This window comes from Pimephales promelas, chromosome 14, assembly GCF_988280905.1.
Source record: "Pimephales promelas chromosome 14, fPimPro1.hap1.1, whole genome shotgun sequence".
NCBI classification, from domain to species: domain Eukaryota; kingdom Metazoa; phylum Chordata; class Actinopteri; order Cypriniformes; family Leuciscidae; genus Pimephales; species Pimephales promelas.
The window spans coordinates 21,546,020-21,573,227 of record NC_142782.1 but is presented as its reverse complement, the minus strand read 5'-3'; the positions used below and the strand labels follow the sequence as shown (position 1 = coordinate 21,573,227).

General features: G+C 37.3%; 1 protein-coding gene across 3 annotated transcripts in view; it reads right to left on the bottom strand.

Moving 5' to 3' along the window:
• Positions 1-2,085: 2,085 nt before the first annotated feature.
• Positions 2,086-27,208, bottom strand: part of kazna (kazrin, periplakin interacting protein a) — a 37,548-nt gene continuing 12,425 nt past the window's right edge. The window contains exons 2-16 of one of the 3 annotated variants that reach the window (XM_039679062.2): positions 26,954-27,037; positions 16,934-17,125; positions 12,261-12,397; positions 11,966-12,136; positions 11,680-11,763; positions 9,477-9,651; positions 9,153-9,337; positions 8,059-8,182; positions 5,794-5,999; positions 5,536-5,654; positions 4,951-5,182; positions 4,658-4,759; positions 4,391-4,557; positions 4,146-4,266; positions 2,086-2,730 (exon numbers count right to left, since the gene is read on the bottom strand). In XM_039679062.2, coding sequence (XP_039534996.2) covers positions 2,572-2,730; positions 4,146-4,266; positions 4,391-4,557; positions 4,658-4,759; positions 4,951-5,182; positions 5,536-5,654; positions 5,794-5,999; positions 8,059-8,182; positions 9,153-9,337; positions 9,477-9,651; positions 11,680-11,763; positions 11,966-12,136; positions 12,261-12,397; positions 16,934-17,125; positions 26,954-27,037 — 2,258 coding nt within the window. In that variant the 3' untranslated portion in view covers positions 2,086-2,571. Of the gene's footprint in view, positions 2,731-4,145; positions 4,267-4,390; positions 4,558-4,657; positions 4,760-4,950; positions 5,183-5,535; positions 5,655-5,793; positions 6,000-8,058; positions 8,183-9,152; positions 9,338-9,476; positions 9,652-11,679; positions 11,764-11,965; positions 12,137-12,260; positions 12,398-16,933; positions 17,126-22,422; positions 22,585-26,953; positions 27,038-27,208 lie in introns of those variants that run through there. The other 2 variants (XM_089119580.1, XM_089119579.1) reach the window with 2 other exon arrangements.

Genomic DNA, 27,208 nt, shown 5'->3' with positions numbered 1-27,208 from the left:
TAGATATGGCCTTAAGTTTCACAGATATGAACATCTTCCTGTCCCAGCGGTCCAGAATTAACCCTTTAACAGACCCATTCAGCTTCTGCCCCGCCCATGTGTTCGGAGGGGTAAAACGTTCTCCATCCCCGGTCCATATACATTTTGAGACTTTTAGTGAAACAGATATTGATGCAAGATGCAGAGTAAATAAAAATAAAAACTTCATAGGCTACAGAGTACAAAATGAACCCTTTAACAGACCCATTCAGGCTCCTGCACCGCCCATGTGATCTGAGGGGTCAAAAGTTCTCCATCCCCTGGCAGTATGGTCCATTATACTATGAAACACATTTTTAGACTTTTAGTGAGACAGATATTGATGCATGATTCCAGAGTGAATAAAAATAAAAACATCATATGCTAGAGTCCAAAATAACCCTTTAACAGACCCATTCATGCTCCTGCCCCGCCCATGTGTTCTGAAGGGTAAAAAGTTCCCCATCCCCTGGCAGTGTGATCCATAAAACTACAGAACCACATTTTTAGACTTTAAGTATATAAAACTAAAAACATTATATAGCTAAAGAGAAAATGTAAACTTTATTTTAAATAAACTCATGAACTTTGAACCGAGTTTGTAACAGATCAAGCAGTCAATTAAGTCTTAATCTCATTTTCATTCATCTTTTAATATTTTCACCCTAAAATAGGAAGACTGTCAATCTGTTGGCATTCTGAGTTTATTTATGATTCTCAGAAAATAGCCAATCTCTTCCAGGTTTTAAGATACAAGCATCACACTAATCGGCAGTCAGGGTGGTGCACGTCAAATCACCGGCAGCACCCACATAAATGTGTCAAAACAGGGTTCACTCAAACATAAATCCCTAGAGCGGAACAAACGCTCAACAATATTTAACTACTTTATGGGCAGTTGTGATTCTGGGCAATGTTAATGATGTAGAGCAAAGGTTGACCATATGCTTCCTCATAACTGTCTGTTCAAGTTAAGGGATGTCATGTAACTTTTATAGTAAACAGAACAAGGAGTGCTATGATAGGTATAACGTATTTTTTCTCAGTAAATAAAGTACATTATTAATCCTGTGTGGGGAAGTTGTTGGAATTACTAGAAAAATGTGAAACAAATACACAAGAAGCAAATAAAAAAAATAGCTGATTGTTTCTTGTCTTAATGTCCTAGAATAAAATAAGGAAGAGGTACCATAAAGAAGAATACCGAATAAAATATAATTTTTTAAATGGAGAACTTGTAATCTATAATAAGAACGCACCTTACACTGCTTCAAAAACTTTCAAAGGTCATATCTCTGATCTTTGCAGTTTGCACATTTGGTGTGACGATTAGAATAACCTCTGCTACAACTTATCAGTGTGCATGACCTTGGAGTTAGTATACTAACTGTGGTATATGTGCATGAGGTTGGTGATTTACAGTTAGGACACAAAAGGTTTGAACCATTTGGGTTTTAAATGGGCTTCCAACAGAAATTTCATATTATAACAAATTGTACACTGTGATTGGGAAAGAATAATTAAGTAGTAAACTTTAATTATGGATCTGCTAATCAACTGACATCTCGCACTGTACTCCCTATTTTAATGCACCTTAGACATTGCACATAACACACACACACACACACACACAAAAAAAGGAAAAGATAGGGACTGATGAGATGTGGGGGAAGGTTATCTTATATTATATTATCTTATATTATATACCATGATATATTATATTATCTTATTATATCATATTTTATTTTATTCAAAATTGAGAATGGCAATTGTTACATAGGAGTAGTATGGTGCCCACAATATGGGCAGTATGATGGTAGTGGGGAGTGGGATGGTGATTGTAATGACAATGGTAATAAATAATAAATGGTTACTTTGTTTACGCATACACACACATACACACACACACACACATTCACACTTAGATCAAACACTTAAATCACTCTTGTCACTGCTGGAATTATGGATTTACAAGATTGCTCACTACTGCACTATGTTGGTTTGTTTGTACGTATGTCTGACTGTTAAATAAAAAATAAATAAATAAATAAACAAAATCACCTGACATCAATGATCTGAACCCCAGTGGATTTGAACTTTATTCAATTCAAATTTTCCTCTATTCGAATAATAATGAACTAATTAACATGACATTTCACATTCTAATCTTCAGTATTCTGTGGTTTTAAATCTAACATCAACAGCTAAAATTCAATGTAAAACATATTCCTTAAAATGGAAATAAATTCCAATTTCCACATAAACGTCAGCTATATCATAAAACAGCTAAAAGTACAGATAAATGTTATGTGCTCTTTTAAATGGATGCTTAACTCTGTCTCACTTTGAGACAAATGAGTCCACACTCACAACAACATAAGGTCTACAAAACAATGCCAAGGCCCATACTGGCATCCTGAGGGTCCAGAGTCAGAAAATGTGAACTTTCTTTGAGATTTCTTCAGTGTTGACCTTGAAAAAGAAAAGAAAATCCCTCCATTTAAAAGCCTTAAGTGTCATGTTTTTCAACAGTAGTCTAGACAGGAGAAAGACTCAGACATTAGTGAGCTCTGCAGCAGAAAAATGTCGAACTGGGCAACGCTCTTCCTTAAGCGAAGCCTCTTGAAGTCCATTCCTTGGAAATGAGCCAGACCTGTTCTGTTGACTGATCTTCCGTCCAGCGAAATCCTTTGGGCTGAGACCGAGCTGCTGCTGCAGAAAGAAATGGATCCATCAGATTTCTGATTCACTGGTTCTACAAATATTTGACTTTTAAGAATTATCCAAGCAATAATATAAATCTTCACTCTCTGAGGGTGCATTGTTACTGAGAACTACACTCAAAGGAAACTAAAGAGCACAGACCTTGAGAAGAGAACACACAGTGGTTGTGCAAAGGTTGGGTGTTAATAAATGGCTACATTTAAAGGGTCAGTTCGCCCAAAAAAATTTCACCTAAATGTATCTCATAATTTATCTCACCCTCAAGCCATCCTAGGTGTATATGACTCCTATTATAAAGCTTGGAAGAGCCAGGATGTTTTTTTGTTGTTTTTTTTTAAATATAACTCCGATTGTGTTCGGAAAGAAGAAAATCATACACCAAGAATGGTTTGAGGGTGAGTAAATTATGGGATAATTTTCATTTTTAAGTGAACAAACCCTTTAAGGGTTTCATTTCCTATACGTTCCAAACCTGTATTAGTTATTTTCTTCAGCGGAACATAAAAGAATATATTCTGTAGAACGTTGGGAACCAAACAACATTGGAGCCCATTGACTTCTAAGGTATGGACCAAAAACACTTCCACACGCCCTCGCCCTCACATCACTTGGATGTGTCTGTGGTTAAACGATATAAAAGAGGTAAAAACGATATAAATACTGTTTTCTCACACTAACCGCTCGTTTCGTGTCTTAGGCCATCAATGTGTACTTACATTTAAGAGTCATTAAATCATGTTTAATTTTGACTTCTCTGTGCATGCTCTTCGAGGTGGTGACCATAGACTTCCATTATATGGCTGATAGACAACAACGGTTTGACCTAAAAATATCAAAATTGAAAATACTATGGAAATAAAGACACCTACATCTTGGATGCCCTTGAGGTAAGCTAAAACATATCAAAAATTAATTTCAAAGTGAACCATCACTTTAATTGTAATGAATTTAATGTCACAAAAAAAATAGGATTTAAGGCTCATTCAACATCAATAGCAGAGTTCCCACCACAACTATATTAAACTAAACAATATTGTTGGAATCAGTTTCAGAACTAAGAGCGGATGAACAATCCAAACATTGACAACCAATCAGAATATATCCTGATCCTGCTTAAAAGGGCTCAAACATTTAAAGCGACAGACGACAAAAACTTCAGAGCGCACTAAGAATAAACAGAAGAATAAACAGAACGATATCATCCGCTGGTGTGGATGCTAATATAGTTCACCTTACACTTATAATTCTTAGAGTGAAAGTGCCTTTATTTTCTTTTAACATTGTTTATTTCTATTTTTGATGTTGTCATTCATACATATTCTTGACAGGTTTCAAAAGATTCCTCCCTAAAGGTGGCATTAGTATGAGATTCAATAATTTCTGATTCAGGTTTAGTTTTCTACCTTCACCCTCCTTAAAGACTGCTGATCATCATGAAAACTGGGCGAAGAGCTGCTTAGAGAACTTTGTCGGTGGAGTGTGGGCGGAGTCCCCAAAGGTTCAACTTCCTGATCAAGCCCTGCCCTGCAGATACAGACATCTGTTGAGAAATCTGCACCACTCAACTGTCTCATCAGCTCTTGATTTTACAATATATAAAGAGACATTTATTATGATTGTGTCGTTCTCTTAGATAGTACTACATTACCTGGCTGCACTGACAAGTGCCTTCATCTCTTCATTGAGGTGATGACGGACCATGTGCTTGTTGCTTGGAATACATAACGCTGTTGCCATGGTGTCAGAGCTGAACGAGGGATCCAAAACCATGACAGCACCATGAACCCCACTGTTCTGAAGACTGTCAGCAAACTCCTAAATACAAAATACAAAGATACATTTTTCTTTTGAGTCTTGAGATATACCAACACCTACACCTTTCTCTGTTAGCATTGCTGTTCTCTCTCTTTGGTACCTTCAGATCAATCTCTTTAATCCATTTCATGATGCGATGACAAGTCCACACTACAGGGTCTGTGTTCTGATTCTCACACTCGAATCGTCTGGACTGCAAAATCTGCAGCAAAACAGTATTTGGTCATTTGTTGTGTAGCTTCATTAACTTACTATGGAGAATTTTATATGTTCAAACTCATTGTTTTTCCAAACTGGGCTTTTCTGATGTAGGTTCATGATTGATTGTCATGAGGTTTGGTGCCTGTGGGACTTGCCAGGATTACAGCTTCTGGTTTATGTCTGTGTGTTTACCTCTTTGTCAAAGTTGAGCATGTGAAGCAGCTGTATTCCCAGTAGCAGGCTGTTCTGGTGGGCTTTTTTAGAAACGTGCATTTGCTTCTCTAGGTCGGTGCGTGTGAGTGTACTCAGGAGACGTCCGTCCACAAGGTGAGTGTGGAAGAACTGGGAATATTGAGAGAGACCCACATCCGTCAGCCAGGCCTGAGCCACCCAGTGATGATCCAGATCAGCTGCTTTAGAAAGGCTGAAACACATGGCCACCATAAAGAAAAAGGAAAATAGTTTAAAAATCTAGAAATAAATGCTTTTTATTCATGCTGGTTTCATATGGTTTAGAAAAATATATCACTTACAAGAAAAAGTTGTCATTTAATCGCTCTAAACAAAATAATATTTGACAAGCCTTTCTGGTTTTGGTGATAAATAAACATTATGCCACAAATGTTGTAGTCTGACCTTAACTTGTATTGATCTTGAAACTTTATTGAATATATTTTTTATAGGATAAAAGTGCATGTACATCATGATATTTTTAATATGGTGTTACTAGTAATAACATAAATAGCATTATAGTTTTGCATTTACAGTATGTCTCACCCATGTCCTGATTCTGCTTCCCTGTAGTCTTCAATTGCCAGACGGAGTTTTCGGCGGTGCATTGAATTACTGATACCCAAAACAAATTCAAGGTCCTCATCTGTAAGAACTAACAAGACCTAAACAAAATACACCAAAAAATAGCCTAGGTATTCAGAGCGGATATCATTGATCATGATAATTATAGACTCGTACAGAGACGTGTAAGTGTTTATGTATAATAACGGTAGACTGTCAAATACAGGGTCACACATCTACCTTCCCACTTTTAACGTTGTCTGCACAGGCCCGTATGTACATCGGCATAGCCATGATCACCTCCAGCCACGCCTGCACGGTTCCAGCACGCCAACGACCCATGGGGGCCGTCCGCGCGATCTCCACCTGCTGAAGCCGATCCAGCTGCTCCTCGCATTCTGATAGGCTCACACTGAGGCGGGCGGGGCTTGATAAACCGTCGGAGTCTAGATTGGTGGGGGACGGCAAAGGGGCGGGGCTTAAGTGCGAGTTGTTTTTCTCAGGTAAATACAGGTGTGTTCACGTCACGGTACCATAGATACAACATGTATTAATTCAGTGATTTTATATAAATGTCATGAAGCACATTTTTTCCCCATTTATATCACGTTTTTGAACACTAGCCACTACTACGTCTAAAGTATTGCGTGTGTGACCGTGAACCAATAGTTTTACCAGTAGGCGGCAGCACTAAACCGCCTCCAAAACTTCAACCACCCACCAAAGCGTCCATGCGTGATCCACCATGCGGTGTTTGCTTAGAATTAACCTAAAGTGTTTGGGTCCAGAGGTAATAAATTCATGACTGACAAAACAGATGGCTACAGCTAAATGCTTTTAAAGAGTAAATGTTGTGTGAAAAGACACAAACAGCTCGGTAGTCCAGCCTGGTTTTGCCCAAGAGTGCTCATCTATTCTACACAAGCCATCCATATATTAAACCTCCCCCTTTTCTAATAGTGCCTCATTATCTGGATTGTGGAGCTTACACATCACCAGAAGGGAACGAGGCACTGCAGAGGAAAAACAATACAGAATTCATCATGTGCCAAACTGACTTTGAGAGCCCCCATCAAGACCCCATACTGTGAGGAAAAAAGAACAAATGGTATAGCAATCACAAACACACCACACACACGAGCACACGCATACACACCCCATGTGGTTAAGGATATTTAGTAATGAGTTAATTATGATTACACACATTATTACCTGAGACCCATCAGGCAGATGAGATAGCCAAAGACAAGCTCAGGGAGGCAAAGTGCCAAAACACAATATTACAAAGAGCAAAGAACTCAGCCACACGCTGTTCAGTATTTTTGATTTTATTTCAAAATAGTCTGTAGTTATATAACTTATTACCATTTTCATTTCCATGCCATTTAGAGTTCCATGCTATTCAGCACCAGCCTGAGCCAAAACACAGCAGGGGAAACAAGAGCCGTCTCTCCATCTCCAGCTGACGAAGAACACACTACATGCTCTAAAAAAACTTGTTTATTTCTTCATTTCATGTCAGTGCAATATTGAAATGTACACAATGGTAAGAATCTGCCACTGAATGATAGCTAGCACTGATTTCAGAAAAATAAAAAAGAGACTATGATTACAACGTTTAATGGTGAAAGGCCCTGTAAAGGCAATGCAGTCCTCATTTGCAAAGCAGCATGGGAAACTACGGTGGAGCTTTATGTCATACCCTGCTTTATTTAAGGTACAGTAATAATTTCCATGACAACTACCCCAAGCTTTTATAACCAATGATCTGTATTTTGTGTTTCCACACTGTTATCAAATATTTTTTTTTTGCCTCCTGGTTAGTGTTGTTGTGAAGGGATTTTTTCAGAGTTAGTGAGTGTTATGGTGATTATAAATTCTCCTGTGGGAAAGGCAGGGCGAGCCACTGCTCACTAAAGTCACATAACTACATCAAATATCCAAATATCATAATATGCTACAGTCAGACGAATAGATGTCTTTTAGATCACAGTGTGAAATGGCACACATCTTTTTTTGGAGGTTTTCATACACACTGAGGGTCCTGCTGACTTCCTACAGGAGAGCTCCATCAATATGTTTAACACACAGGTTTAAAAACAGCTGAGACAATGAGCGTTAAATGATATAAAAAGGCATTTGGAAACATTTACAAGCACTGAGTGCACAATGACAATTATTTCACATTCAGCAGTCCTTCAAGTTTCCAGTGAGATGCTAAAGTGGGTATAAAATGAACACACGCACGCGCACGCACGCGCGCGCACACACACACACACACACACACACACACACGCACAGGGGAGGTTTGGTTCAACTGCGGCACAGTTTGGAATCATTGAACAGTCAGCTTGTGCTCATAAAGATGGCAGCGATACACACACACACACACACACACACACACACACACACACACAAACACACAGAGAAATGAGTAGCATGGCTCTACGCAGCGTCACCAGTCAGCATCCTCTTCTATGTAGTAGTCGGGTGAGTTAGTAGTACCATCAAAAAGAGTGGGGTCCATGGACTTTCTTTGCTTTCCTCGACCGAACACCCGCGACAGAGAGCCCAGACCCATCCTCTCTTTCTTTTTTCTACGTCTCTGCTCTTCTAGATCTTCTAGAGACTAGAGACAGGGACAAAAAAAGAAATAATGAGTAATAGAAGTGAAGCTATTCAGTATTATGGCCCAATGCACACGAAGGTTGTCACAATATCTTAATCTCATGGTACAATACCAGCTAAAGTATCATAACACCTCTCAAGATGAGTCATTCAAGATGTGCAAGGACAGAAGGCGATGGGTACTCTGCTGCGGTTTTAATTCTTTGCAGTTTCAATTGATTTTATTATTATAGATTGCAATTTTAAAAACAGTGCTATTAAAATCTTAAAATAATTTTAGATTACAATTAATCACAATATTAAATTAATTATTATTAAAATTTTATTATAAAAATAAAAAATAAATACAAATTATTAAATAGAATTATTTTTTAGTCCCTATATTCTTTTGTTCTTGCAGACAACATGTTTACTTAAATTTTGATTGAGTAAATAATATATGCACACTGCATTCTGCGCAAAGCATTTTTAATAATAGTAACAATAATATTATTATAACTTTAGAATACAATTAATTTCAATATTGAATTAATAGAAATTAATAATAATAGCATATATTAGTATAATGTAATTTTTGTATTAAAAGTTTGACAGGGCAAATAATATTAGCACCATTCATGCAATAATAGTAACACCATATTTTGTGCACCTCTTCTGAACAATTAAACATTTAACAACCTAAAGGCATTTACAACAAAAAAAGGTTGCATTTCACCTCCTGCTTTGGCTTGTTTCCTAATCTAGCCATTCAATAAACCTATAAATATTGTTTAATATAGTATACTATAAATATGGTTGGCTCTGTAATGAATTGCTAGATATATTTCGAGTCTGTTAAATGCATAATTGTAAATGTATTTTGAGATTTGGGTATCAGGTAGACCGTATCATGCCACACCACTGTACACGTTTGTTTATTTTTGTAATGCAAAGAGTGTCACAGTGATTTGAATTCTGTGTTTGTGTCTTACATTGCAGAGGGAGTGTGTTCTGTGTCGTGGTGAATCGGATGCCGTTGAGGATCTCTCTCCCTCCATCACTGAGGCGTCTGAGATGACAGACGGTTGTTTCGAGTGACACGGACTGATCCTGGCTGCGGCTGATGACATCATGCTGATGCCATCAGCATCGCAAACGCATGGTGATGCTTTCAGTGCTAACAGATACAAACATATGACTGATTCAGTGAATTCGTTTCAGAATTAGGAGGCTGATTTTAACTCGGGTAATTTCAGCTTGTTCAGATCTCTATACAGACAGGTCATTCTTGTATGTGTAATGTGTACTATATGTACCCTGTCTGTCCATTGAGTAGTAAAGGTTTTGTTGACTCTGTCGTATCGCCGCAGTCAGAGGAAGCTCTGCATGCATCGCCCACTCTTGGTTGCCGTTGACGACAGTTTCCGTGGGCATGGCCAGCGAATGTCGCTTAGGAACATCCTTAGTGAGAGTAGCCAAAGACTGTTTTGCCTGGAACACACAAACAGATTTAATTCAATTAGGTCCACTTCTTTGTCCAGAGAGTGTTGTAAACAAGTGTAAAATGTGTGAAAATGAATGTGTAGTACTGCCCAGAATAACTGCTTCAAACTGTTTCACAGTAGTGGCAGTCTGGAGCTACAGACAAGTTATTAATAGGCCCACACAGAATTCTGCAGAAAATACTACTTATGTCTAAACTTGTTTAATTGACCAATAAATATCCACTAATTTTCAAGTTGTTTGTGTCAACTGAATTCGGATATTTACTAAACACATTTAGAAGCTGTATGCTATAATTTAATATATATATATATATAATATGAAATTGGATTGTTTTAATGTTTATAAAATATTAGGGATGCACGATATATTGGCAACCATATTGATATCGGCCGATATATGTTCATTTTTAATGTTATCGTTATCAGCCTGATAAGAAAATTTTGTAGATATGTTTAAGCTGATAAATAATGGATTATTTCCTTCCGCTGAGACACTTCAGATGCACACTGTTCCCCATGATGGTTTTTATTTGCTTGAAATATGATTGGAAAAAAGGAAACTATAGTAAAGTACAGCATGTGCAGCACATTCTGTCATATTGGCTACATAAAATTATAACAAGAATATTAGAATTGTGTGCTTGAGACATGGATTTTAATGGTGAGACTGTTGCTTTTGTAATCAGGCTCTTAAAATTATATATATATATATATATAAAAACTGGATTTAGATTTTTTGGCCAATTTATCGGTTTATCGACTTTCAAAAATAAAGAATTATCGGATATTGGTATCGGCCAAAATTTTCAAATCAGTGCATCCCTATAAAATGTATATGTAAAGTATATATATATATATATATATATGTGTGTGTGTGTATGTATGCATGTATATATATATATATATATATATATGTGTGTTGATTTGTATAAATATAAAAATAATCCTCATGTTTCATATAAATTTTTCATATAAATATAGTAAAGAATGAATGTAGTATACTTCCCACATAAAATAACTATAAAATATATATACATACAGTACTGTATCAAAGTCTTAGGCATGTTAGTATTTTCACCAAAAAAAAAAAGCTAAAGGCTTTCTTAAGAAGAGAAAGGTTAAGTTAAATATATATTTTGCTGTAGTGTGTCAGTAGGAAATATCAGTTTACACATTCAAACATTCCTTTTGCCATTACTTATTATAATCCATTGAGATTTTTGGATGCACAAGTAGTCTGACAACAGCTGGTATATTCCACACAGAGATCTGATCTCACTCTCGTCGAGTCCGTCTGGGAGTACTCGATGTTGGAAGATTAGATCATATGGGCTGTTGTCAGACTCCTTTGTGCATATAAAAATTTCACTGGATTATTAAAATGAATGGCAAAGGGAATGTGTGTATTTCCTATTGACACGCTACAAAAAATATATAAATGACTAGCTTAAATCCTTTTTTGGGGGTGAAAATACTAATGTGCCAAGACTTTTGACTCTACATATTGTTCCTATTTTATGTGGGACTGTGGGTAACCTGTTTTCTTATTAAACAGGCAACCAATAAAAGAGAATTCTTAATACAATATTTTTTTGCAAATTTCTGCACAACTGGTCCCACAATTAGTGTGCTAAAACCTGCAGATTCCATGTTGGGCCTAGTTCAAAATCATTTCACATTACAGTCATGACAGACAACAAGCCCAAATAACACCATTGCCACCATTGCCATATTCTTCATTATCATTGGGTCAGAATGCTTCCAGAGTTTCTAAACATTCTAATAAACTAGCATGCAGAGAGAAACACACAAACACATCGATACTCACACCAAGGGAAAATAACTGTACATGCTTTTTCCATTCCATATGAACAACGCGTTTGTTCTCAAAACAAAATACACGTGTCGTGCAACCAAAAACATTGTCTAAATAGTGCATATCAGAGAGGGAGTCAACACTGCAGACCAATCAAAAAGAGACTTGGGGTTGAGTGACAGGCCTGGCTGATCTTACCGACACTGTTTTAGGTGATGCTGGTCTTTCTGGAGATCGAACAAACACGCGACTCTCTAGTTTCTGAGCCATAAAGTTACTCATCTGTTAAAGAAACACACACATAAACAAAGCACCCTTACACTACTCAACAATGAAGCTGAGTTAGTTGACAGATTGTTTGAAGACACTCTAAACTAGATAAACACGCATTTCAAATATTCATGAACCCACTCGGCAGACAAGTAGCGCTAGCAGGATATTTGAATGTGTGGTATCCTGTTTTTCTAAATGATGTGTATCTTACCATAGTTAGTTCAGCCTCCAGCTCCTTGATCCTGTTCTCTTTCAGGTCCAGTGCAGAGCGGAGTGCACTTGCATGTTCTGTGGCCTCTTTGGTTTGTCGACGTAGGTCCCACTTTTCCCGCTCTAAAAGATCCTTTTCCCTCGCCAAGACTCTTACTGCATCCTCACTTTCCTACAACACAGACAAGTTTGTGTGTGAATACTGATGTGTGTGTGTATACGTGGGAATTCACGCATGTTTAAAGTTGCTGTGCAAGTATTAATGCATAAGACATGCGAGTATGCCAGGAAAATACTTTTCGGTGTTGCTCATAGTTGCGTATGAAGTCTCGTAGCTGCTCCTCGCGGCTCTCCAGTGTTGTGTAGAGCTGCTGCATCTGATTCACGAGATCAGTCCTCTCCAACCTCAAACGCTTCCGGTCTGCCTTCATTGCTAGGGGAAAAAGAGAGATAAAGATATATAAAACATTCCTCAGATGGATGGACCCCTCTCAAAAACCTCTAGACAGCAAGGGAATATGCTTTAAATATCCTGTTATGTATTCAAGGAACTTTAATATATTTTGAGAGTATCTTGATGGGGTTATTGGAGGAAAGTCTGACCATCTCTAAAGTCTCTAATGTTTCTTATTATTGAAAATAAAAATACTTATATTAACTTTGCAATGTTTGATATAGTTTCAAATAAATTTAAAAGTGCTACACTCCTAGCACTTTTGTCAACCTTCGGCTCTGTTTAACACAGTATGAATTAAAATAATATTCATAATAAGACCTTGCCGAGAGGCTAAGAGAAAGCATGAAGGCTATCTGAGGTATAAGAAAGGGACTATCAATCACTCATCTACCCATTATAATGGACCTCAGTGTTGATAATATACTGCTGCTATGGATTCACAGTGCATTTGTATGTAGTAATATTACACCTTAAAAATTTTCTTAAATGTTTTTTCATGTGCTATTTCGGTCTGTGCTCTTGATCAATTTAAAACTATAATAATACGGTTTAATTTGCATATAACCGTTCCCATTTATACATTACTATTATTCTCTTGATGTCCAGTCTTTCTCTCTCTCTCCCTCTTTTTCCTCTTCTAGGGTGTCTCTCTCTTCAGCTGGCTGTGGTTAATATTGTGTGATAACAGAGGCAGTAATTGACTGTTTTAGGTTGTTTGTATAGTCTCTGCTCTGACTTGCAAATTGCAGCTCGTCTTTTCCAAGGACATTGAGTCCATTCACCCACCACTTAAAGACTCATTATACAGGAGCCAAAAAGCACACACACACACACACACACACAAAAAAAAAAAAAAACCTTTACACACTCATGCACACACCTGGTGGGAGGTGGAGAGAGATTGTGAATAGTAGTGAACAGTCAGATCAGTAGATCCTGTAAGGAGAGCTCTTTAATTTTCTCCCAAACAGTGCGCGTTTCATTTAATATTGGATCATGTTCCTTTTCCATTAGCTCACACACAAAAAACTACATTATTAGTTATATGAGTTTTCTTTATCCTTCCATCTCTTTCTACAGCAGGCATGTACAATGCTCATTTCAAAATGATGATTTTCATTACTGATTTCAGTCAGCCTTCGCAGAATACTGCAAACACACAAAGTCAGCTCTGCTCAGATGAACACAGAAGATAGCACCAACGATGCAAAGCTGTTCAGGTGAAATGTTAAGGATTGCCATTTAACTCTCCCTGATCTAGAATATCTATTCCTGCATTCCTGTCACACTGGGCTTTAAGGGTCATTGGAAAAAAAAGCAGACTTCAAGACAAAGTCAGACCAAGGAGGTTAGAATCCCTTGATACCTAAGCACTGAGAATATTACAGTTTTGTGGTCAGTGCTGTTCTGATTACTTCTGCATTTCACAGCTTCACAGCTGAAAAATGAGCAGCAGCACAAAATAAAGACGAGTGTGATGACATCTGAATTGCTTTGAGGAACTTCTTTTAAATGGTGCAGTCAAAACACCTTTTGCACTGCAAATATACACTCACCGGCCACTTTATTAGGTACACCTGTCCAACTGCTCGTTAACACTTAATTTCTAAGCAGCCAATCACATGGCGGCAACTCAGTGCATTTAGGCATGTAGACATGGTCAAGACAATCTCCTGCAGTTCAAACCGAGCATCAGTATGGGGAAGAAAGGTGATTTGAGTGACTTTGAACGTGGCATGATTGTTGGTGCCAGAAGGGCTGGTCTGAGTATTTCAGAAACTGCTAATCTACTGGGATTTTCACGCACAACCATCTCTAGGGTTTACAGAGAATGGTCCGAAAAAGAAAAAACATCCAGTGAGCGGCAGTTCTGTGGGCGGAAATGCCTTGTTGATGCCAGAGGTCAGAGGAGAATGGCCAGACTGGTTCGAGCTGATAGAAGGGCAACAGTGACTCAAATAACCACCCGTTACAACCAAGGTGGGCAGAAGAGCATCTCTGAACGCACAGTACGTCGAACTTTGAGGCAGATGGGCTACAGCAGCAGAAGACCCCACCGGGTGCCACTCCTTTCAGCTAAGAACAGGAAACTGAGGCTACAATTTGCACAAGCTCATCGAAATTGGACAATAGAAGATTGGAAAAACGTTGCCTGGTCTGATGAGTCTCGATTTCTGCTGCGACATTCGGATGGTAGGGTCAGAATTTGGCGTCTACAACATGAAAGCATGGATCCATCCTGCCTTGTATCAACGGTTCAGGCTGGTGGTGGTGGTGTCATGGTGTGGGGAATATTTTCTTGGCACTCTTTGGGCCCCTTGGTACCAATTGAGCATCGTTGCAACGCCACAGCCTACCTGAGTATTGTTGCTGACCATGTCCATCCCTTTATGACCACAATGTACCCAACTTCTGATGGCTACTTTCAGCAGGATAATGCGCCATGTCATAAAGCTGGAATCATCTCAGACTGGTTTCTTGAACATGACAATGAGTTCGCTGTACTCAAATGGCCTCCACAGTCACCAGATCTCAATCCAATAGAGCATCTTTGGGATGTAGTGGAACGGGAGATTCGCATCATGGATGTGCAGCCGACAAATCTGCGGCAACTGTGTGATGCCATCATGTCAATATGGACCAAACTCCCTGAGGAATGCTTCCAGCACCTTGTTGAATCTATGCCACGAAGAATTGAGGCAGTTCTGAAGGCAAAAGGGGGTCCAACCCGTTACTAGCATGGGGTACCTAATAAAGTGGCCGGTGAGTGTATATATATATATGAAGAGTTCAGATGCAAAAGCCTCTAAGTGCCATTTGGAATTTGCTTCTAGAATGATCATTTTTATCAAGCTTGTATATTTAAGTTCAGTGATTTCACTTAAATGGCAATGATAATTACCTATTAATTGTTATTTAAGTGAAATTACTGAACTTAAATATACAAGTTTGATAAAAATCATCATTAAAGAAGAAAATTTCAAATGGCATTTAGAGGCTTTTGCATCTGAACTCTTCATATATATACTGGATCAAATCACTTGTCTGAGACTCTTATTTAAATATATAGGTATATTATGGCGCTTTCCCATTACCAGTACCAGCCCGACTCGCCTCGGCTTGACTCGCTTTGGCTTGCCTCGGCTCGGCTCGCTTTTCGCTCCGTTTTCCATTGCAGACAGTACCGCCGCAAATAGTACCCGGTTGTCATAGCAACACCTTTCGTTCCTCGTTGCCCTATCAAGCTCTCGCTGGACCCTCTCTTTGGCAAACAAACAAAGGAAAGTCTGCACCTCTTCGTTTGACCACGGCGTATTCTTCCGAGTTGATTCTTACCCATAAATGTAATGTAATGTAATATAAGAATCTAAAACTGCCAGTAGGTGGGGGTAAATGTCTAAATGAGTAAGTCATTGAGTCAGTCATTCATTCGATTCATTGTAATGGCTGATTCATTCAAGAATGAAGGAAATAGGTCTGTCTAATCGGTGTATGACATCAAAGTACGGCGAGAGCGAATAAAGAGCAAACTCAGTATGATCTCTAATCTCTCTCGCAGTACTTTTGATGTCACACCGATTGGCATGCCATGCGCAGAGCCACTTCAAGTCGAACACACCTATTAGCTCTCTTTATTCATGGGCCATTAAATAATTTGCTCACCCGATTGATTCGCTCGAAACGTGGACTCATTCAGTAATAAAAAAACGCTGCAGTTGAGTTGCTCGGAGACGCACGACAGTTCTGTTCTGGCTATATAGGCAATATATTTGTTGGAATTTTTTTGCAAAAACAGACAATACTGTGTGTAAAATATCACAATTTCGCATTTGCACTTATGCTATTCGAGACAATGACAGCACTCATGTGATACTGCGCTCGTTACTCGTGTGATATTTATATTGCTTAACTATATCATATCATATTGGCCAATATATCAACTCAGACATCAACTCGTAAAGGGGCATTTTATCTTGAAGTTTAGGGGTATTCTTACTACATTCCATAGGCTCCATCATGCGGTGAGTTGTTTACCTGCAATAAAATGTAAGATTATCTACATATAGGGGGTGGGGGCAGGTTTGGTAAATGTGTTCAAATATTTTAACACATTATTTTTCCATAACCAATTAAATAAATTAACACGTTAAATCAACAGCCCTGCATTTAATAATCAACAAAAAAGTAAATATATACAGTATATATAAAGTAAATAACAATAAAGTAATATAAGTGTACGATAGTGGGCTATTGCCGCTCCACAAATAAACATGTGCCAAAATGAATGCATAAACCATTATGAATCACTCATAAATTAATGAAATCAATAAAGCAATAAAACATTCCGATTCTCTTCATAATATTTATGAATAGTCTTTGTTTCCATGAGCAAGTTTGCATTAAGCAAGGGTTTGTGCTTTTATGTCTGTTGTTTATTTTAAATGACAGACAGGTCCAGGGTAGGCTGAGAGCTGGGGATGAAAGGTCGGGCTCATCGTATTCATTTCCTACCTTGTAATGCCTCCTTTGCTCTGTCCAGCTCCTGCTCTTTCTGTGTTAGCTGCACTCGGATCTGTGAGACAGACAGCAGCTCCACGGAGCATCCTCCTCCTGTCTCCTCCAGCTCACGATTCAACATCTCCCTGACCTGCTTCAGCACAGACACCTCCTCCTGCAGACGCACCACCTCCTCATGCAACAGCACTACAGAGAAAAGGACAAAAAGAGAGAGTATAATTAAATAATTCAACATTATAATCATCACTGTGATGGTTTCCTGATTTACTTTGCTAAACAGTTGAAGTTTTTTTTTTTATTATTATTATTCAATTATTTACAATCATTGTTATAAGTGGCATGAGCCAAGTAGATTCTTAAATGTAATCAATCAATCAATCAATAAAAAGCATGGACATGATTTGACAACGTAAAATGGTCCAGAAATTTCACACTTCAATTGTTCACAGTCAAAAATGAGCACATTAGAAATGAATGGGAAACTAATTTCAACTAGTGTTAGCATTTGGTACTACGTCCAATCAAAATCTTACTGAAAGCTACGTTTTTGAGATATCAACCTCAAATTAGGAACACAGCAACTTATTTAGGTTTATGTTATGAACTTTTTCAGCATTTTTCATATCCCTGTAACTATTTTCAAGTCTACTTTAAGAAAAAAAAAATGTTTTCACTTTCACAATAATCTGCCAACTAAAAATATTAAATCCAAAACATTCAATATTTATGATAGTTTAAAAAATGTGAAATGTAATTTTCAGGCCCATGCTGAAAAAGTGAATACATGGATTATAACTACTGCATAAAAATACATAGCTAACATAAAATCTCCTAAAATACAAAATATGAAATAAAAAAACGAGGTAATTTTTGGCCGACACGTTTTCTAAAACATTTCTGTTTCAACTAAATGCTGTTTTTATAACCCAATAAATATATAAATATTATTTTTCTATTTATTCTTTTTGCAGTGCCTGCAACCCCTAACCATAACAATAAATCACAATATACCTTAAAGGTGCCATCTGTAAAAATTGAGGTTAAAATATCCCAAAAATGAGCTACACGCATCAAAAGATTGAGAAGAAATAAGGTTGATGATGTCATTAAAAAACTGACACGTTATAGTGCTGCCGAGATATTAATCTGAATTAGCATGCTAAATTACTAGCCCCGGCCCGGCAGGTGTCGTAATACCAGTTTCGACCATGGGAGGCGGTATGGGGGCGGGCAACGTTAGCACCAGCCAAACTGCAGTACACGAGTGAGTCGCGCTCGCGCCAGCTTGTGTTTACTTGAACCTGACGTCAGTCGTGTGGAAAATACAGCCCACTACTACATTTCAGTTCAGGGAAGAGTTAAAAAACAAAAATTGGTCGATATTATGCATGAGGAATACATTTTGGTAAGTTGTAGCATACTTTATCTTTTAACAGTGTTCGTGTTCTTTTACCATTAGCTAGTAGAGATGATCGGTTCACGTGTGCTAGGGATCTGTCGTGTAAAGCGCCAATACTGTATTTATTGTTTGAATTGCATAATAAAATGAACAGAATCTGAGAGCTGAGATCGGTCTCCGTGTCCTTTTCTGTGCATGACAAAATTGATGTGTGGCGTGAGAGTGTGTGAAAAGTGTTGTGAGAGTTGGCAGCTCTGAAAGACGCTAGCGTGGTCCACATCAGGGAATGCTGTCTGTCAAATTAATTCAAACTAATGATAAAAAATGTAATATGAACAAATCGAATATCATAAAACTAGAAATAATAGCCTGGGCTTTAATTTTCCCATATCGTCGAAATGCACCGACTTGTCTATGAGACGGCCCTTATAATTTAGTATTGAGATGTTGTTCATTTAGTCTCTAATCTCTGAAAATCTCCAAATGCTCCACGTGAAACTGCGGTCTTCCAACCTTTTACTATCGTGTCAATTGATTTGATTAATATGCACGAGGGAGACAGAGCAACACAGCACTCGCCCATATTGTTTGAAGACATGAGAGAGCGCGTGGCCGTGGAGGTATTTCTGGAGGTATACTGCCCCCATCTGGTATGGAACATGTTGTATGATTTGATTTTAAATCCCAGAGGGCACCTTTAAGAAGTTTATTATAAATGGCAATTATAATCCAGGATTTTTTAAATTGTATATATTTTGGAATATGAAAAGAAATCTTTTTACGTATTCTATCAATGTAACTATACTCAGTATGCAAATATTCCTCCTATATGTGTTCTGAAACAAGTAGATCCACTCAGCAGGTGTTAGGACACAAGCTTAAGAGCATTCCAGTCATTTCTGCAGAATTTTTGCAGAGAGAAGCTATAGTAACTGAGTATAGGCAAAGGAAGACAGTGATTAAGAAGACACAGTAATCATGCATCTACAAAACGAAATTCATTATCTAAATATGCATAATTTTGCACATATGCATACAGAATCACAAAACATCTGCTTACTACAATCTTTGAGCTTTAAATTCTTAAATAGCACTTCTGGATTTGCACAAAGAGATAAGTGTGCATACATACACAGTAGAGTGTGAATAAAACCATAAAGACTATAAAACAGTAGCCTGTGAGCCAATGAGGTGTGGTGTGTGTGTGTTTCATGATGAGCTTTGACCCATGTCAGTATGGCCATGTTTATGATTTAGTTTTAGTTGTTGCCATTCTGAAGAGTTCAGTTTAGTCACGTGAGAGCTTCAGTTGATATCTGATTCACTCTCTATCCTTTCTAAACACTGTGAGGAGATCGTGTCAGTTTAAAAAGCTCAACAATCTAATAAATATTCACATCACAGTTGGCTGGTATGGAACAGGTGAGGAATCCTAAACATCTGGTGTTCCTTCTTGCCAGAACAGGCTGAAGTCTTGTCACAAGCATCTAATGCAGTTCTGCACTGGAGATCCGGCAGGCTGTTTTACACGGATTACAGCTGTAAGACCTTGGCATCAACTAATCCAAAAATGAGCCTCTAGAATGCAGATGCGACTCTAGATTAGCTGATGGGTTCACTGCACGGTTACAGTCGGCACTAGCCGGTTTCTTGTCCAGACAGGATTTTTTTTTTATTACTGTTATGTATTACATACGTGTTTGGAGTGAGTTTTTACCTGGACTCTCTGTGCTTGCTATTTTAGGCCTTTAAAAACAGGATATCAGATCAAATTTAACCCTAAAACCATATTCTGGACAAATGTGGGCAAAATAGTATTAATTTATTTTAAAAAAATATTTCCCTTGATCTGAGCGGTACCATATTTGGCTACTTTTCCTAAGTTTGCCTCATGAATTTTTTTTTTTTTTGACTCAATTCTACAATGTTAAGTGGGTGAAAAAAACCTCCTTAATCTTGTATTTGGGTCAAAAATGGGCACCCATAGAAATGAATGGGAAAAACTGTAATTTAGAGCATTCAAAATAAGACACCAGGTGACAGCAAAGTCACTTCATCTTTAAGTTTTAGCTCTAAGAACTTATTGGAATGATATTTTAATGTAGTTCAAAAAATAAATAAAACATAAAAATAAGCATAATTTACATAGAAAATATGGTACTTTTTGAAGTAAATAATTTCAAAATTACCCCCAAAATAATAATAAAAAAACACCATAAATGGATAGACAAAACTTTATCGAAGACAGTGTTGTAAAATTTATAATAAATAAAAATTAGGATCACACCTGAGTCCTCTGAGCCCACATTTGTCCACAATTACAGGATTAAGGGCTATAAAGTGAATACGGTTTGAGGGCTACAGAAGCTAGTCAGAGCTCCCTACCCTCAAAAAAACAAACACTTCAAACAAAGTCCATGGCATGAAATTACAAAATATCAAACCAATTGGTATCTGGAAATGATGCTAAACGTGCAATTTTTCCTGTCAGTTCTACTTAAGTTCTTTCTTTCCAATAGATATCACTTGGTTTCATGTTTAGCTAACCAAGACAATGACATTAATACATTTTAAGTGTGACAGAGAAATAAAACACAGAATGTGTGGGCTTTTCATGCAATTTAAAGACTCTTGAGTGTCTTGGCCTTTGAGGACACAGCAGAAAAGGGCAGAGATCTGATAGCCATGCTCTGAAGAGTTTGATTAATTCTATTAGTGCAGTCAACCACAAAATGAGTCTGTGAGCCAGAGAGATGACTTGAAGAGGACGTATCTTTGGGCTTTTAATGAATATAAAATAAAGCAGTGAAGGCAATAAATAAATAAATAAACGTGACCAGTCGCAGTACTTACGTTTACTCACAGCAACCATAAACAGCATTTCAAAAAATAACAGTGACTGTCGGCATGAGCGTATAGCAGAGTCAGATTTGATCAGTTGAACGTTTGCATCATACACATGAAGTTTGGACTTGATAATAAAGAGACTGCTGGCTTGTATGATGTGTATTTGTTGTTCTGGAAAGCTCGTGCTTCAGTTTATGTACAGTGGGATGAAACGATGCCAGGCCTGTCCAGTGTGATAAATACCATGCTCTGTGTTATCCATCTTCATGCAAACAGCTCCATGACAATGCATCACTGTATGTTTTTCAGCTTTTAAAAATGAATTTTACATTAAACAAAATGATGATGACATAAAAAAGCCATTTATTTTCTCTTATATTTTCATCATTTATCTGGACAGACAAAAAAGGTTTCCAGAATTTTGGAGTCCTGCAGAGTTCAGTGAATCAGGAAATAAATAAGAGCTTTTCAAGCTTTTCTCCTACTATTAAATTAAGTACCCTAATGTTTATGTGGAATTACTTAAATGTTAATTTATGTACATCTTATGGCGTGACACCTCCACATAATAAAAAGAGAGATATTTAGCATTAATAAAGCATAAAATAAAACAAATTGTACATATTTATATATAGTTATATGTTAATATGCCTACACTCTAAAAATGCTAGGTTGTTTTAACCCAACTTTGAGTCAAATATGGACAAACCCAAATGTTGGGTTAAAAATGTATTCAAAAAATCTAACCCAATGGTTGGGTTTGTCCATATTTGACCCAAAGTTGGGTTAAAACAACCCAGCAATTTTTAGAGAGTATTTTTGGTTAAATGTTTTTTTATAATAATAATAATTATTATTATTATTATTATTGTGCAACACCATTAACTCTTAATAAATGATCATCAGAAACAACTTTTTTTTTTTTTTTTTACACATAAACAGAAATATTTACTTTAACATAAACTCTTGATATACTGTCCATTTGTTAACTATTCAAGTGTGTGTATGTGTACGCCTGTGTGCATGCATGACTTTGTCTATTTGAATATAAACAAGTCTGATGAGGTTACAGTCCATAATTCTGATGCTTCATTGCATGTATACACATACATCATCTGAACACACACTCCGAAAATCCTCACTCCGTAAAACCAGTCATGCAACTACAAGGAAACGTTTGATGCTCTCCGTTTCCCTGCAGCCTGAGGGAAATGCTCACAATCACTCGTTTACTCACCCGCATTCACCTCTCGTTCCTCTCTGACATCTCCACAAATCAAAAGATTGGGATTAAAAGAATCTCAACTACCATCTCCTGAACGGAATCCAACAGCAAGCCAAATTCAAAAGCTCAAACTCCCTCTTCACCTGCCAGGAGCGACTCCCACTGGTTTACACATATTAACTATCCTCAGCCTTCCCTCTCTTTCTCTGCTTAAAAAGGAGGAGCTACAACTGACACCAATGTTCAACACACACACACGTTTTGCTAAAGGAAAAGAAGGATCTAAGGTCAAGGTGCAGAATTTCAAACAGGTAATGACTCTCTTTTCATACATATCCACATACACACACACACACACACACACACACACCAGATTCCGGTAAGAGGGTAACCATACACACACACATTCCGGTAACCATACACACACATTGAAGTTAACAATCAACAACTAACACACTGTTCTCAGTATAAGCTACAGGAAACCCTGTGACATTGGCATCTATCTCCATTCACTTGCTTTTGTCAATCAGTTTTGATCCAAGTATCTCAGCAAGTGAAGGGGTAAATGTAACACACCAAATTGAAAGATGACACTTACACAGCACATGCTCAGTAAAGATACATTCCTGTCTGAGAGAATGATCTTCAATTGTTTCACAAATTGTTTAATAAATTGACAAATATTTATCTTACGCAGATAAACTGGCTTTTTAATTCATGAACTGGCTTTTTAATTTTTTTTAAATTGTTGTCTGAGGTCAACTTATGACATTCGCTTGGTTTTTACATTAAAAAACATCAAAATGAATAAGTAATAGGTTATTTTCTACCCTAGTTTTGAGCTCAGCTCAAAAACGCTCGGTTTTTATGGGCGTCTCACATTGAAGACTGGAGTTAACACCCACTGCTGTGAGTGGATAACAGTTTGCATATTATAATGAGTTTCACTCTCGATCCGGTTCTGTCATCAGGAGGTAGGCCTATGTTATTTAGCTATGCGTGTAATGCGTGAATCGATGGGCGGGGCTAAACCGGCCGTGTTGAAGTAGGTGTTGATCTTCTTCTGCGGGGGTGGTGTTTTATCCTCTTTGATGTCATAGTTCCCCACTTTGAAAAACGAGCCGTTTGCTGAGCCTGGTGTCAATAAAAGCTTTTATTGGACTAACAAGGACGTTTTCAGTTCTGAAACTTACAGGATATTCTTATAATATGATGACCTCTTTTAGGTGTCAAAAGCTAAAGGAAAATTTAATTTCTCAGTTCATCACCCCTTTAAATTACTACATCTTCTCTCAGTTAAAAAGTTAACCATTTAACAAAAACACTTCAACATGGCTGTTGAGATTCAAAACTAGTCATGACATCTCCATTTCAGATTACTTTTTTTTAATTATAATGAAAATTATGTCATCAAAATGTTTACATTATATAATAATAATTATTACATGTTTTTACTGTAACTTCTGATTAAATTTGATCTTTGCTGAATAAAAATATTCATTCGTTTAATAAAAAAAAACTTTACTGACCCCAAATCTTTCAAAGTTAGGCCACTGTTCAAATGTTTCTTATAAAGAGAAAAATGGAAAGCAGATTTGTAGTAGTTTGTCAGTTATGATGGATTTTTTTTTTTTTTTTTTTTTTTTTACATTTCTTGACTTGGCACATCCGTTTGTATCTCCCTTGGGAATCAAACCCATGACCTTGGTGTTGGCAGGCAGCATAATGCACTTTCAGTTGAGCAGTCTAACAAACATGCCAAAATATCTGATTAAACTCACAAGGACATATGTGCACACTGACATATTCACTCAGGTACAGTACTTACAAATCAAAACTGATTCACACACAAAATATGTGTGTCTGAATATAGCTGTGTTGCTTTTCAACACTGAGATTTTACAGATCCCTCAGGATGGTTTATCAACACACACATTACACCTGCCAACAGGGTTCACACACATTGGCTTAACGCACAGACAAACATACAATTCCATTTACACAAAGGAATGTAAAGTGTGAATAAATGCTGTGCCAACCCCACCATAGGCAAAGACAAACAACTGCAGGCTGGAGTCCTCTTCTGACAGCGGATTATTCTAGGCTTTGAGTCACAGAAACAGAAGCCCTTACACTTATGAAGTATAATAAACAAACTCACAAAAGCCAACAAAAATTGACAACGTGACCCAGATGAAAAATATAGGAGAATAAAAGAGTGATAAATGAGACGACGTTTGTTTAAGAACTGCAGCCACAGTCACTGCCTCTATGGAGATGATGAATCAATGGATTCATAATTTATAACCTTTGATTCAAAGCTAGTGAATAGAGAACCTCAATCAGTTGAGTCTCTAAGAGTCAACCTGCAGTCAGGGCCAAGGAAACACTGTAAGATAATATGGTAGTGTCTCTCTAACACTCAATCTCTCTCCCTTTTATGACATGTTCAGTATAGAGTGAATGTGTGCAGCCTCTCATAGCCAGACTGGACCGCAGACATAACGTCTGGTCCACATTGTTGAAAGCTATCCTGGCCAAGAAATAGGGCTGGGCAATCTCTCACAATATATTTTTTCTATATCATACAAAATTGATATTCATCATCGCAATATTCATTTACTAATAATGGGGAAGGAAATGCTTTCGAAATAATAATATAGTTATTTTTACTTTGAGAAGTAATTTTTTTGTTTGTTTAGTGAGTGATATATTTTTCAGTCATAATTTCTTTAAGTTAAACCGAACTTTTGTTTTGACGGATTGTTGTGAAGATCTTTTAGTTTTAGTGTGTATTCGACGGTAGTTTTTTCTCAAATGAAATGGTGAAAAGCTTGTGAAGTAACTCTCAAAGCAGCTCCGGAGTTCATGTCTTCATTGAGACGGTAGATGCTAAAAACATTGTGAGCGTCACACATATGTGAGTTTGTGCATCAGACGAAACCACACTGTTCATTCAAACAGAGACACAGAAATTACTTAATGACATGCACTAACTGGCTGTTATTACGTTTATTTCTGCTGTATGATAGGCTGTTAGATTAATCCATATCAAGTAAAAAAATCTCAGAGTTTATCATCATTAAGTAAATGTCAATATGATATAGTTTATCGCCCAGATAAATAGATAAAGGTCATTTGACTGACACGAAGTAACTAACTAACCACACGTTTTAGTCGATTTTAGGTGATGGAAAGCTGAAATCCCTCAATAACAAGGCATCAAAGCTGTGAACGTGCTCAGGATGCTCAAGGAGTGTCGGTTCATGGGAAAAAAAGTTTAATCTGGGACATGTCATGTGCTTTCTACTGTCATAAAAATAAAGGCAAAACACATACCCCAAATCCCCCCCAAAAAACAAACCAACAAGCCGGCAAAGAAAATAAACTGGCAGCTCATTCAAATGCTGAACAGTTCTCACTAAAGTTGTAAAGACAATGATGAAATTACCTGAAAATCTCACAAAGCTCACAATTCCAGTAAACAGGAATAGATTCTCGAAAAATTCTTAATACAAATCTTCTTAACAGCCCATTTCTTCTTGTTTTTGAACTTCTAAGTTTTGTATTTCCAAATTTGAGAAGCATTCATATTCCCGAGAAGAATGTTCTTAAAAATCATCCTAAATAACTTAAAGTGACAAACTCCGACCTGCCTTGAATTTATTGGGTTGTCTTAAATAGTAAACATTACGAACTAGCTACATAATACATATTACTAGAAGAGTGAAAATGAATTGGAAAGGCAGCTACATCTTGAGACAGGCTCTTTTAAAATGATCTATTTTAACTTGACACAGCCCATTAAAAAAACACAGCGAGCAACCAGTAACCAGAGAATATGTCACCAGCGTTACTGCGGACTTGTGAACGCAGAAACGGAAGACATGTTTAATAAAGTCGTAGTTTTTGTTATTTTTAGGACCAAAATGTGTTTTCGATGCTTCAAACCATTCTAATTAACCCACTGATGTCACATGGACTACTTTGACGATGTCTTTATTTCCTTTCTGGACAAAGACAGTATCCCGTACATACATTTTCAATGGCGGGACAGAAAACTCTCGGACTAAATCTAAAATATCTTAAACTGTGTTTTGAAGATGAAAGGAGGTCTTACGGGCTTGGGATGACATGAGGGTGAGTCATTAAAGACATCATTTTCATTTTTTGGGGAACTATCCCTTTGAATGTTTTAAACCATTTCACAAGTTCACCTTCCCATCCAGTTTTAACAATTAATGATAAATGAACTTGGCTTGCTGTTCTTGAAGGAGAATCTAATCTGAGGGTTGGCTTAAACTCCAAGCTCAGGCTGGATGAGAGAAATAATTATTTGGTTATTATTAACCTAGTTCACCTCCTCGTGAACCTATTTGATTCACTTTCATCTCTCATGTGACGCCTCATAGATCACACTCTGAGCTTCAATCTGAAATACTCATTTTCATTCGACTAGTCAGTGGTGTGTTTTAGTGGTGTGAGAAGTGTTTGTGCTTATCTGGACTTCATTTAGGCTTTTCAGCATGTGCACTACTCTTACCTTTATCCAATGACGTCTCCTGAAGAACGACGTCACCTTTTTCACCAAGCTCTGTCAAAGCTTTCTGTCTTGGCACCGGTGCATCTGTGGGAGAAACACACAGACATATAACATTGGCTTGAAAACACACTTTTTTTTTACAAATCTAGATTCACTCTTCTGGCTTCCTTATAATTGCAACAGATGGAAGTTCACATTTTAGTCATTAAATGTCTAGAGTTCAGCTTGAACGACCTCTGGTATCAGCAGCAGTGC